The sequence below is a fragment of the Phodopus roborovskii genome, unplaced genomic scaffold (assembly GCF_943737965.1).
Source record: "Phodopus roborovskii unplaced genomic scaffold, PHOROB, whole genome shotgun sequence".
NCBI classification, from domain to species: domain Eukaryota; kingdom Metazoa; phylum Chordata; class Mammalia; order Rodentia; family Cricetidae; genus Phodopus; species Phodopus roborovskii.
Genome location: NW_026125397.1, coordinates 13,879,642 through 13,893,793, shown reverse-complemented (window position 1 = coordinate 13,893,793; position 14,152 = coordinate 13,879,642). Strand labels below are relative to the sequence as shown.

At 36.3% G+C, this 14,152-nt stretch overlaps 1 protein-coding gene across 1 annotated transcript in view; it reads right to left on the bottom strand.

Moving 5' to 3' along the window:
- The window catches only part of Trdn (triadin), a 322,095-nt gene that overhangs the window by 63,168 nt on the left and 244,775 nt on the right, over positions 1-14,152 (bottom strand). The window contains exon 24 of the mRNA XM_051175313.1: positions 1,267-1,305. Within this exon, the coding sequence (XP_051031270.1) occupies positions 1,267-1,305 (39 nt within the window). The remainder of the gene's footprint in view (positions 1-1,266; positions 1,306-14,152) is intronic.

The window sequence follows — 14,152 nt, the reverse complement described above, 5'->3', positions numbered from 1 at the left end:
GAGCAAAAAAATAATATATACCATAATTGAGGGAGCCATTATAGGTTTGAAGAGAAAACTGACTCTAGAGAAATGTCCAGAGACCTACAAGGATGACCCCAACTAACAATCCGAGAAACCGTGGAAAGGCTATGAGATTAATGACTGACTTATGCACCATCATAGAGCTCTCATCTAGTAGCCGATGAAAACAGAAGCAGACACCCACAGCTAAACACTGAGCCTAACTCCAGGAATCCAGTTGCGGAGAGCGAAGAATGATAAGAAAATGGGATCAAGCCCAGGCTACAGAAACTTACAGAGACAGCTGACCTGAACAAGGGGGAGCTAATGGACCCCCAGACTGACAGCTGGTAAACCAGCATTGGACTGACTCAGACCCTCTGAACACGGGTCTCAGTTAGAGCTGTCTAAGGGACTTCTGACAATGGAACTTGGATGTATTCCTGGTGCATGAAAGGACTTTGGGAGCACATTCCCAATGGAGGGATACTCCCTTAGCACAGAGGCAGGAGGTTGGCCGAGACCCTACTCCAAATGACTTGACAGATTTGTTGATCCCTCCTGAGAGTTTAAATGCACCACCTCCAAGGGAATTTTACTGATGGTGACACACTATTGAAATGCTTTGATCATCTAGCATCCTAGAACACTCTTCACTAATATTGTAACCAGGTTGAAATGATTGTAACTTTTGGAAAGAAAATACTGTCTTCTCACATGTTTGCAACTTTTATAATCATTAACACAATTGCAGACAATGTAGTGCCCCCAAGGGTGCTCTATGTTCTCATCGTTTCCTGCTTGATTATATTTTATTAATATATTGTTCGTGCTTATTTATTTTTTATTTTTCTCTGTAAAAATTGTTTCTAATGTAAAATATCCCTATGTTAAGCATATCACAGTGATACACATTTTCAACAGAATTGTGAGCATGAGTTAAAATTAATGACGTTTTTTTTTATCATTGATGAGGTCTTAAATAATACGTATGCAAAGGAGAAGCTGTGGTTGCTAATGGTTCCAGTTGATTAAATGGGCATGCTCAATAGCTGTCTCCAAAAAAGCATAGGTTTTATTTAAAAGGCTGTTTTGGTTTTATCTTATTGCTTGTAAACTTTAAATACATGTGGAAGGTGGACTGCTGTGTTTGTTTGTTTTGTTTTCTTGATGTCTGGGAAGGGTTTACTTTGCCTTGATTATAAACCATCCTTTATCAAAAAGACCATGTATTCCTATACAAGTGACAAACAGCACCCTTACCTGGTTTGGAGATCTTTTCACCTTTTTTAGTTTCAGGTACTGGGGTGAAAGACACAGACAAACAAACAAGCACATAAAGGAATGAAAATAAGTATTAGATCAGTTCTCAGTGCCAAGCGGACTAATAGGATACATTTTTTCCAAGTTCTCAATTTCAATTATAGCCACATATATTGATGCAATATGATCCTTAGTAAACTGTAAAGTTGCTTAAAGAAAATATTCTTTAATTGAAAAACTCATCCACTGAAGATGATTTCCCTTAAAGCTGATGATCTGAATTAGTTCTCTGGGAGCCATGTGATGGAAGTGAAGAACCAACCTCTACAAGTTGTCCTCTGACTTCTGCACTCACATCATGGCATGAGCAGTGTCGGTTACATCACACACACACACACACACACACAGAGATATATGTTCAGCTTATCAAAAATTGTAAGCTGGTCAAACTGGGTGTGTTGGCATACTTTGAATCCTAGCACTATTACTCAAGAAAGAAAAAGAAAACCAAACCAAAACAAAAATCTCATTCTAGTCAAATCATTTGTGTTTTGTATTTCATAACAATATTTTATTATTTAAAAATTCACTAATTATTGCAAAAAAGGAAATTAGTTAAACATACTCAGAAAAAAAGCGTACATTACTTTTCTTTGAAAAATGTAATCAATTTTCTGTGAAGTACCACCGACTCAATTCATGGAGCGCCACCTGGTGGTTGCCTTCACAACTTCAAAAAGATAAATGCAATTTTCCTTTTATTGTCACTAATTCTACAAAATCATTTAAGTTGGCTTTAATTTAATTATAAAATATGAGATTAGGTATCTGTTATTTTGTTATCACAAGCCAATGTTTCATATAGGAACTATACAAATCTAACTTAATATAAAATGTATAGTTTTTTAAGTACATAGTTTTTAAAAAGTGTGTAACTAAATCCACAGAGTCAACTTAGTTAACACAATTATGGCTACTTTTCTAAATTTCTGGTTCATCCTCTATAAAACCAAGCTGTCTAGGATTTATGGTTCTCGTCCATGCCTCAAATACTTCTGACTGATTCACAGTATATAATAGTTGTCTTCCTTCAAAGAGCATAAAACATGACCTCATAATTATGGTATTCACTGAGCAAAGATTATGTGTCAAGTTCACATTAGCCATCTCCATTAAAGGTTTATCCTAGTGTGTTTATCATTTTCATTGCTTAAATAAAATGCTTCATTATGTAGAACTTGCAAATTAGCCCTGAGATTAACTTAACACTCAAACACGCAGCTATCCAAACCCAAAGCCCATGCATCACAATTAACTTGCATACAGTTAGATAGCAATATGAGCAAAAAATATTTCCAAGTATCTTTGAGTCCATTTTGCATTGGCCAGTGACTGCTGATCATGGGGCTTTCCCTTAAGTGTGGATTTACATAACCTGTGAAACACCCTTGGAGAACCTAAATATTCCTTTGTGAACAGTTGTCAAGTGGAGATAGGTTTTTAGTTGTGTATTAGAACTCATGTCTATTTCCCCATATCTCAATGTATATGGGGAAGGTTAAGTTGGTGCCTATCCAGAGCATTCATCTCTACTGCCTATAGCTTCTGGGAATTCATATGTGTTTCAGTCTTGTATTTGAAGGCACTGTTTCTTTGGTATCACCCAACCCTCTGTCTCTTACAAGATCTAAATATCTATCTATCTATCTATCTATCTATCTATCTATCTATCTATCTGCCTACCTACCTACCTACCCACATATCTATCCGTTAGTCAGATTTTTTGCTCTGGCCATCCTGGAACTCACTATGCAGAGCAGGCAGGGCTTAAACTAGTGTCTTGGCACCTGGTACTGTGATGACTACATGATTCAGTGTCTTGTCTTTGCTGATCGGGTTTCTGGGCCTTGGTTTCAGTTGCTCTCTCTGGATCTTTGGGAAGGGTTGGGGTTGCCAGTTGCCTGGTAGGGAGTGTTTCTGCTTCAGGAAAGATCTTAGGAGATCATGTTCACATCAGGGAACTGGAGGTATAGTGGGAAGAGAGGATGCTAAAAGCAAGTTGCAGTAAGACAAATAATTATCTGGAGAGACTGGGATGAAATGGCTAGATGGATGCTGGTTCAGAACCAAGAGTCAGAATTTCAAGTGGATGAAGCTGAGGTTTGCTGAGGTGAGCAGCTGCTTTTTAGAGCACTCATATTTAAGATAATAAAAGCTCATTTTATGATTCACTCTTGATCAGTGGATAAATATGTTTTGAGTTACGTGGAAATGTAGTTCCCAAGTAGGACTTGTATGTCCATAGAAATGAAACTAACTCCCAAATATCCATTAAAAAGCAGTAGTTGGGGCTGAAGATTGGCTCAGTGGTTAAGAGGACTGACCACTTGTCAGCATCCATAGAAAAGCACAAATGCACATTTTAAAAAGTGAATTAAATTTAAAAAAACAAGCAGTAGTCAAAAGATTCTTGGAAGCTTCATGGAAAAAAAGAAGAAGAAACTGTGATTTGTGAACATATTAGGACTTGGATGCCAGGGGCTGGGCTTTTATGTTTTTACTTTCTTCACTATTTTTCCTCCTCAAATTTATTGGTAATGCATAAGAATACAGTATCTGGTTTGGAAAAAGCATTGACACCAGGGCTCTTCATTTTGAGAATTTCAGAGACTTAAAATGAACTAATCCCTGAGCAGAGTCACTAAGCAGAGAAGCTGTCTTTTCACACAGGGCACTCTTTTCCAGGCTGTTGGTTTCATTTATGAAACATAAATTGCTGTTGGGCCTGGGGAATGGAGCTTCATTAATGAGTTTTCAATGTCATAAACACTGTCTGTGCTCTGAAGTAGAAGAGGCAGGCCATAGCTTCCAAATGCATGCCAGTGACTGGGCAGCCAAGAGTACCTTTGCTCAGGTGTTTCTGCTCCATCCTCTTTACCGATTCAAAGTACAAATTCAGGAATCTTCATCGGTTTTAGAACACTATTGTTTAAATACTCACAGAAAAGAACACTAATCTCTTATTTTGTTTTGTTTACCACTAAGCTTCCTATTTACCACATGAACAGACAAAAGGCTTATATGTGCAGTAAAATATAACAATGATCACTATCATATTAACCAGTGATACTTTGCATTTGGTACGTGGTATTCACTCACAAGTAAGTGTATTAAGTACATTACTGCATTTTATTTATATAATGTTAACTAATTATCTTAGTGTTCTAACCTAAATGTCATATATACTTCAGCTGTTGTGGATGGATTTTTTTCTTTGTTAAAATTGCTTCTCAGATATAAAAGAGGGAACCATTATAGGATTAAAGAGAAAACTGAAACTAAATAAATGTCCAGAGACCTACAAGACTTACTACAACTAACATCTTAAGCAATGGTGGAAAGGCTATCATAAATGCCTTTCCCTGATAGTGAGATCGATGACTAACTTATCCACTATCGTTGAGCCCTCATCTAGTACCTGTTGGAAATAGAAGCAAACACCCACAACTAAATACTGAGCTGAAAAAGAATCCAGATGCAGAGATAGAGGACAAGACCATGCTGAACAAACATAGAGACAGCAGACCTGAACAGAGAAGAGATAACGGGCTCCCAGACTGATATTTGGGAATCCAACATTGGACCGACTCAGACCCCCTGAACATGGGTCTCAGCTAGAAGGCCTGGACAGTCTAAGGCACCTCAGACAGTGGAACCATGAAGTATCCCTGGTACACAAAAGGACTTTGGGAGCACATTCCCCATGGAGGGATACTCCCTCAACCTAGAGACAGGAGAGAAGTCCTAGTCCCTACTTCAAATGACTTGACAGATTTAGATGACCCCCTCCTGGAGGGCATCACCCTACATGTGGAGTGGGGGTGGGGTGGGAGGGGTGCATGTGAGGGGGAAAGAGAGGGAAAGAGGGAGGGAGAGAAGGAGAGAGGGAGAGGGAACTGGGATCAATATGTAAAATAAAAAAAAAATAAAAAGGATAAAAAAATTGCTTCTCATAGAATGCTTTGTAAAAAATGGGATCATGAAATAATCATTAAGTTATACAACACCCAAATGCAGTTGTTTTGAAGTGAGTATTGGGCCACTTCACAGATAACAGCATTGAGGCTGGATTATCTAAAATCCATTTTGCTCAATAAACAGCACAACTGGTATTTGAATGCATAACTTTTCCCCAAAGCTTTAAGGAAACAATTTCCTTTATCTACTGTTATTGTTATAAATGTAATTAAAAGTTTTAATCATGACACACATAAAAACTGTATAATAAAGTTCAACTTGTTTAGGTAAACTATAGTATTTAGTTTATATAGGTAAACTATACTATTTTCTAAATATATATATATATATATATATATATATATATATATATATAAACTACGAGCAGTCAGTATTGTAATTACATAACCTCAGTCTTGCCACTGAGGCACCTATATTATAGAGTCAATCATTTAGTCACAAATTGTATTGATTGGTTTCTTAAACTGAGTTGGTAAAAAGAAATAAGGAATCTGAGTATTAGTAGAAAGTTGGTATCTATCTCATGTACACCAGAGGTAATAATATCTTGGGAAGACTTTCTATTAAAACAGCAGATCATAAAACATATTCATACAAAGGAATATTGTCTATTGACATTTGTTCAGAATATTGAGCTCTTGTCTGTGGCTTTTGGAAATTGTGGCAGCTGAAGACACAGGTCTAGAGTGACTCTGAAGATAAGTTCTGGGTCCACCAAGATAACTATCCTCAAGTGTGGGGAAGGCGCCCTCACTACTCCCATTTTTATATTATTAAAAACATTTCTTTGGAAATTCAATTGAATATTACACATGAAGTATTTAACAGATCCTAGGTACTAAGCATTCAATATGTGTTAACCACTTTATTAATTTTTTTTGCACTCTGACATTAATGTTAAATCATAAGTATTTAAATTTATTTTAAAATACACCAGTGACATTTTAGTTTGGGTCATATTCATAAATATGCTAAAAATCATGGTGTTCTTATCATCTGAGTAATCACTTAGATTGTACACGAAATTATGCTACTAGTCTACTACTGATGCTAACATACATGTTCTCTCTCTCTGTCTCTCTCTCTCACACACACACATGCACACACACACACAGACCCCATACACATAACTCTTCTCTGTCCCTCTTTGCCTACTTATGTATCACACAAGCAATGAGGTCAACAAGGAAAAGCAATTACTCTATAAACTCAGATAGGAACATCTCTAAAGCATCTGTAAAGCATCAGTTTGTAACTGAGGTGTTCAATATGGTATGCTGAAATCCTGATTCTGCAGTATTTTCTGGGCAAGATACCCAAAGCAGTTTGATGCTCAGACATGTTTGCTGAGTGGACGTTGAAAACAAAGTGGCTTTGTCTCTGTTCAACTCAGATCAAGGCATACATTGTTCCTGCCTCATTCTGTCATCACTTCATCTTCAGGATCCTCCATGTCTTCTTTATGCTAAGTGCAGTGTACCACACTTCTGATACTGTCACCCTGACTTCATCTGTTCTTTCCTTTATGCCTAGTTATGTACGGTCTCATTCGTATCTCTTTCCCTGAAGCTTCCAAGTGTGAAGTGTGTGCATACAAATAGAGAAGCTGCATACAGCGTAGGTCGTACAAAAGCTCTTTAATAATAACAAGCCCTTGTATTGTTATTTGAAGATGACAAGATGACTCGGGTGTATTCTAACCAAATATCCAATAACTTTTAAAGGGATTCAGAAATTGTACAACTCTCACTTACTAAGAAGACAAACGAATATATGGTCATTTTGCTTTTAAAAGGTAAAGTCCCTAAATAGACTTGTCTTTGCTTCTCAGAGTGGTATCTTGAATATGTTAAACATAAATGGGAATGACACCCAAGTTAAGAATTCTGGCATAAGTATGGATTACCTTATATCTGGTTCATAATTGTAAAAACAATAGATGGCCCTATATGAAAAGGATTAATTCTAAAAGGTTAATATAAGTACACTAACAGGACTGATAAGACATTAAAAAAATACACAGTGAAAGAAGCTTATGATAGTAATGAGGAAAGTGGACTCACTGAATAACAGTATTTGCAGCATTTGACTCTCTCTACTTAAGAAAAATAGATATAAAAAGGAATATACTTATAAATGTTTATAAATGTTTATAATTGTGCATATTTCCATATATGCAGTTCTGTAATATTACATATTCTCAGAGTCATTATGACTCATGCTAAATACAAAATTTTAATTAAAATAAGTTTATAATAAATAACCATATCCGGATAGATAAGTTCCCCAATTTGTTCATTTTCAAGATCCTTTCCTAAATCATTACTCTTTCCCTTCTAAGGAAAATTTTAAAAATGTGTTATCTTATATTTAAAGTAATTTGTTGTTAATTTAGAGTGAAATAATACATTGTCTTTTATCTTTCAATTTTGCACTTTTAGAAGTCAAAGATCAACTTGCAGGAGTCTGTTTTCTTTTTCTACCATTTTGGGCCCAGGCATCAAGCTCAGATTATAAAGCTTTGCAGCAGGCATTTCCACCCATTGAGCCATCTCACAGGTGTGAGAAATGCATTCCAGATACAAAAAATGAGCCACCTATTAATTATTGATGTTCTTTTCATGGGTTTTAAAAGACATTTCACAATTTGCATAAATAGTGTTATGAATACATAGACAAGCATATTCTTTATACATTGATTTTGATTCTGTTATTGAGAGTGTATGTATAAATAATATTTGTATTAGCCATTGCTGAGCTTTAGGAATAGCTTGCTTTTGTACTAGAAATTTTGTTAGCTTCTCTCACTGTCATCAAATCTGGGTATACATAAACTTGACATTTTCAGAGGGATGACAACATGCTCTGCAAAGGCCAAAGTCTTGCCTTTCCCTTTCCAGCCATGACCCATATCTTCCATGGAGACTTTGTGTGGTCCAATCTTCAAACTGAAGTAACAGTTTTAAATTTTCTTCACTGTTGTCCACACAAGAACTTTGCTTCTCGATCTTTGTTTTCGTGCTTGTTGAACATTGCTGATGAATCAATGCTGGTGTTTGGAGGACTTTAGTTTATAGAAATAATTTAAATATCTGTCTTCATGTTTATCACAGGTGATTATAACTATGATTATTGGAGAGTTATTTTGGTGTGTTTTAACAGGCTATGATATCTTATGAAAGTCTTAAGTGATTAGCTCTGTCGTTCATAATTCTTGTGCTATATTGTTTACTGAAACCTTATTTTCTGACAATGTCTTTCTGATACTGCATGTCATTGACAAAGATGACTACCATGGTGCTCCTTTTGATCAAACGTTTGACTTGTTTCTTCCTAACAAGGCCCTGACCTCCCCTATTTTTTTTTTCGAGAATATGCTTTGGAAATTTTATCACGTCAACTTCTCCCTTCCTCTTTACAATACAGATAAATCTCTCAGCCTTGTACCAGCTTTGCAACTCAGGTCATCTCTCAGGTCATACTTTGCTATAAAAATGAGGAGAGAAGTGGATTGTCAAAGTAGATATCGAAGCAATAACTGCCCGTGAGGACACACATTGCTATGCCACCTCCTGAAGTCAATGCTAGCACAACTCAGTCAGTGCTTAACACCTTCAGTGTTTCAGTAAAGATGAACTCAATTCCTCCCTCCTAAGGCACAAATCTTTCTCACTTTTTGCCTTCATATTAAATCAAGACTCCCTGGCAGGTTAGACTCTGGTGCAGTTTTTCAATGACATCATGATTGTCTCAGAATAGAACAACTTCAGTACATCTCTCCCTTATTTTATCATCTGAAGCAATTTGCTATATGCAGAAAAAGCTATCTGCAAAGCTATTTAGTGTCACTTTGAGGATAATGACTTCTTATTTATTCGAATTATCCATTGTTTAGTAAATCTTTGCTATTCACTTTGAAAGTAATTTCTTTTTCACTCAAATTACCTATGTTTTTAGTAAATTTTTGTTATTTACACTTATGTTCCAAACTGCAATCTTTATCTAGATGTTAAAGATATTTGTATAAATTCCAGTTATCTGTTTACCCATGATTTAAAACCTTCTGTTTCATCTGCAATCCCTACCTCTCACATCCCCTTTTCTCTTTCTGAGTATCACTGGCCACATCAGAATGTCAGTGAGTGTCAACTGGAGTTCCAGGTGTCAGCCACCAGAAGGAAAATCTCTGATGGGCCAATCTCATTGTGTCAAGGCCATAGAACTGCAGATCTCAGAATGTCTTTTGCTTCTGCTGTACCTTTACAAGTTTGCTGCAGCGATCTTTCTCTGGTATCTAGCATGGTGTGAGTGGATGTGGGGAGACTTCCACTGCCTGAAATATAGTGTGTTTATCTCTTGGAAACATCCTGTTTTACTAGGCATTTTTAACCTGTGGATTATGAAGAAGATGACCTTTCCCTAATTTGTTCTGTCTATTTTGATAATAATAGTAGTATAGCCTATACAGAGTTTTGATGAACAAAAATAAATACAAGGACAATTTCACAAGTTAAGGCCTATGAGTTCCACCTTAGGAGAGCTGCTAAGGTTAGCACCCGAGTCAAGGAGCGAGGCTAGCTCTAATTCTCTTAATGCTGAAAAGAGGCAATTGCGTATCATTAGCTAAAACAAAGCTTCAAAATAACTTCAAGTTAGAGCAGATCCCTTGCTAATAGTTTTAAGATAAAATAACTCCAGAACATAAGGTAAAGTTCACAAGGACGCATAGTTGATGTTCTGATTCATTATGCTAGGGTCAAAAATACAAAACAGCCTGATTGTTGCTAGCTCCCCTTACACTCATAGCATATGATGATCCTAGCCTTAATCAGAGAGGCCTGTCCTTACAATAACAGTGGGAATTGAAGACTCATGGTAAAAATGAAAAGAACAAGCACCATTATCAGCTTAGCCAAAAATAGGTAAATTATACCACCCCTCTAAGACTTAAGGAACATTACACAAGAGGTTTTGGGAAGTGTGTGATAGGTGGATGGACTTAAGGGAAACAAAAGACCATTCTCAGTACTACCATAACTTTTATAAGTCATTAACTCACAGCAACTGAGGTTACCTGCACCAAACCCACATAATATTGGCCCTATCGATAATCATTCAATGATCAGGAAGGGCACACTCTCCACCTCTAAACTTCTGGGTGTCAGTAGACTGGGAAATGGAAAAAAATCACTGTCTTTAGTAGTGAATGATATGAGGTAAGACCAAAAGGTACTAGTGGATAGTTTCAATCCCACAGGCACACAGTCTAAACTGCTTAATTAGTGGATCATAAAGCAAAATGAATAGATAAGAATGTGTGAGAGAGATTTTTGGGGAGAGGAACAGGTAGACATGTGTGGGAGGGATGTGGAATATGATAGTGACCAGTCTTCAAGGTGCATTTATATGGAATTGAAATATAATAATAATAATAATAATAATAATAATAATTTTAAATGCATCTTCTTCAGTATGATAATTTTGTCTTACCCTGTCCTTGTTGCTTATGACCATACTAGAAAGAACTAGCTAGGCTGTCAGTTATAAGATTAGAGAAAGAAGATATTTGAAAGAGTACAAGAGAAGAGGATAAATTCTTGAAGAGGTGTAAACCGAACAGGAATTGAAAACATAAAAGTTTTCTTAATAAAATAATATAAATAATAGGGTCAGTTAGATGGGTAAGAGTGGATAAGAGTGTGAGTTTTATGTAGTGGTCCAAATTAATCTGAAATTACATCTATGGGTCTCTAAATTTGTTCTCATGTACTGTGCGAGGACACTTCTCTGATGATGGCCGAGCAAGGCACTAATCTATACATATAGCAGAATGTCATCAGGAGTCATTTTATTTAGCGAAAGCATGGTATTTGCATGGCATTTCCCCTAGGTACCTACCCGGACTATCTGGTCTCAGATTCTTGGGTACTGAAGCAGGGTCAGGAATGGGCTCCATCTTATGCCTCAAAACCAACTAGAGGTCGGTTGGCTACTCCCTCCATCTTTGTGCCACTACCTCACTACAGCAGGTTAACTTTGTATAGAAGAGTGAAGAGTTTATAGGTGGGTTGACGTTTATCTTCCCTTCATGTAAGTATGTAGAGTACCAGGGACACCCGTTAGTGTAGGCAACAACTCAGCGGCTCCATGCTCAATGACTTGCATAGGTATTGTCTTCAGAAATAGGATCTTCCCATCCCTGAAAATTTTATATGCACTAAACACAGTGAGAGCAGGCATTTGATAGGATAGGATCATATTTATTAGGAATTTAATAACACACAGGAGCACAGCACCTGGACATTTCTCCAAAGGATTTAACTAACACTAAATAAGTTTCTTTCTTTGAGTGTTGTTTATTTCTGATTTTTAAAGCAAAATACCTCTTCAAGCAAAAACACTTTATTACGTATGCAATGGAGTATTTTAGATTACTAAATTAACTTTTGAAAGAAGATTTTGTTCATAGGCCAGTTTTATCTATGGAGCAACAAGACTAAACTGTAGCCTACTGTTGGAGTAAAATAAAAATAAAAATAAGCACTTCCCTCCACAAACTTCAATCCAGTGTTGTTGTTCCATAAAACGGGACGCAGACATGCATAGGGAAAATGCTGTGCACATCACTATTCCTCCCCAGCAAGACATTCACACACTGAGAGTAAATAAGATTTTCCATTTATTTATTTATTGTAACATTAAAGCTCAATAAGTCCTTTGCAAATAAAGAAAACGTGTATGCAATGGAAATGGAAAAAATATGACACCTATCCTGCTACCCCCTTTATCCTTCGTACTTCAGGGTTTGGGGTTGGAATTCTAAGTATACAATGATAGCCATGGTCCATGGAGTTACCCTCTAGTCATGGTTTAGAATATGCTGTTAAGGTGGCTAAGAGTAGGCCAAGAATGGGTGCAAGAAGCCAGATACAGGAATAAAGACCCCACACCTCACTGATACATACAATCAATCAACAAGGGTCAATAATTACAGAGTATAATGGCTTCCAGATGCCATGGGAGAGGTAGCTGGCAAGGAAAATGATGATAGCTAATAAAAGGTAGAAAATTTCATTTAGATGGGTAAGATTAGCAGCACTGCTCTACTGCACAGGAGCATGATTGTGATAAATACTGATGCATCTTATAATGCAGAATTTCAAACTCCTTAGACTTTCAATGTTACCACGAATGTAAGAAATTGCTAATAATTCTGATCTAACATTCCCCATGATAAACACGTATCAAAAATCATAATATGTCCCCAAAATGTATATAATTTTGTTTACTAAAAGAAAATTTAGAAATCATCAGGCCCTTGATATAAAATGTTTCCTAGGAGATTAATTAGACCTATAAATAATATGTAGAAAATTTGAAAATGTACTTGGTGGCGGAATAATATTCATATTGTTACTGACAATATTACAAATGAGTAGAGTCAACTTTTCATCTATATTTCAGAGTATAAAACTGATAACAAAAGCCACAGATGAAGAAACACACCAGGTATACTCATACACCAGGTATACTCATTTTTTTTTCCCCAGAGGTGGTGGTAAGTTACTGCTTCCAGAGCAAAAGTTTGTTTTGTATGAATTGAGAAATGATGGTATGGTCAAATTCCTAGTGTGGTAGTCTGAAGTTTTCAAGTTCCAGGTTTGGGTGTTACTTACTAGGAGGAGGTGGGTATGAAATTAAAGTGGTTACAAAACATAATTGAGACAGAAGTCTCAACAGTGACTGCTTTGAGTGGACAAAGAAACTATGTATGATAGAGGAAAGCTAAGCAACAACCTCTTTTCTGCTTCCCGGATGCCAAGGACACATAAGCAGGGCTCTTCCCTGTAACTGTACTGAGATATTAGGGGAAAGTATAAGTCTTGCATCCACCATTCCAAAAGCTCATCCAGCAACAAAGGCAGCATGGTGTACTGACCTTCCTTTGCAAGAGTCCTCTACTCGTCCTTACATAAGGACACAAATCCAATGAAACTCTTATCTAAATGCCTAATTGATTCATGTTGTAATTCTCTTGTGAATGTGGTCTCAAATGGTTTTTAGGTAATAATGCTGCATTTTTAGAATTTTACTGTGATTCCACACAGGTTGGGACTGTCTGTGCAGGAAAGTCTATGGGAGACCACTAAATACTGAAATTCTCTTTCCTTCATAATAGAAATGACTTGTGGAATACACAGATGAAGTAAGAGGTCTTTTTAATAAGTGAGATTGCTTCATGCCTCTTCAGACAGACTTCCTCAGCAGGCTTCAAAGAGACACTCCAGGAAGGAGAGCACCATGGAGACTTTCAAAGTCCCAAATGTTAACTGGGATATTACATTTTTCTTTGATTTTTTTTTTTTTTGGAATGGTAAATTATGCTAAGAAAAAATAAAAGGGAATACTGTTTTCTCTGAGACAATACCTAAAATATCTTATCAAGACATTTTATTGCTTTAATGTGACCCTTTTAAAAAACATGAAGGTTCACTTTGCATAACTCTAAATCAATAAGCATGTACAAAAACATTATAAATTTTATAATTGTGTATATATATACATATGTGTGTGTGTGTGTGTGTGTGTGTGTGGTTTTCTAATGAGTATGATGACATTTTACAAAGAATGGATAATTTTAAATGGAGGAAGAAGTCTCACTAGATATTTGTTTGTAAATGTTTATGAATAAAAACATAAATTATGAGAGTATATGTAGTTAACTTGGTGAACTAGTCAATGCCAACTTAAGTCTGTGATATTTTAATTGCCAGGAAAGAGTTTTACAAGTCCTCTTTCAAACTAGTTTGGGATTTGGCATGGATTATGTCCTTAAATAAAAATTGAA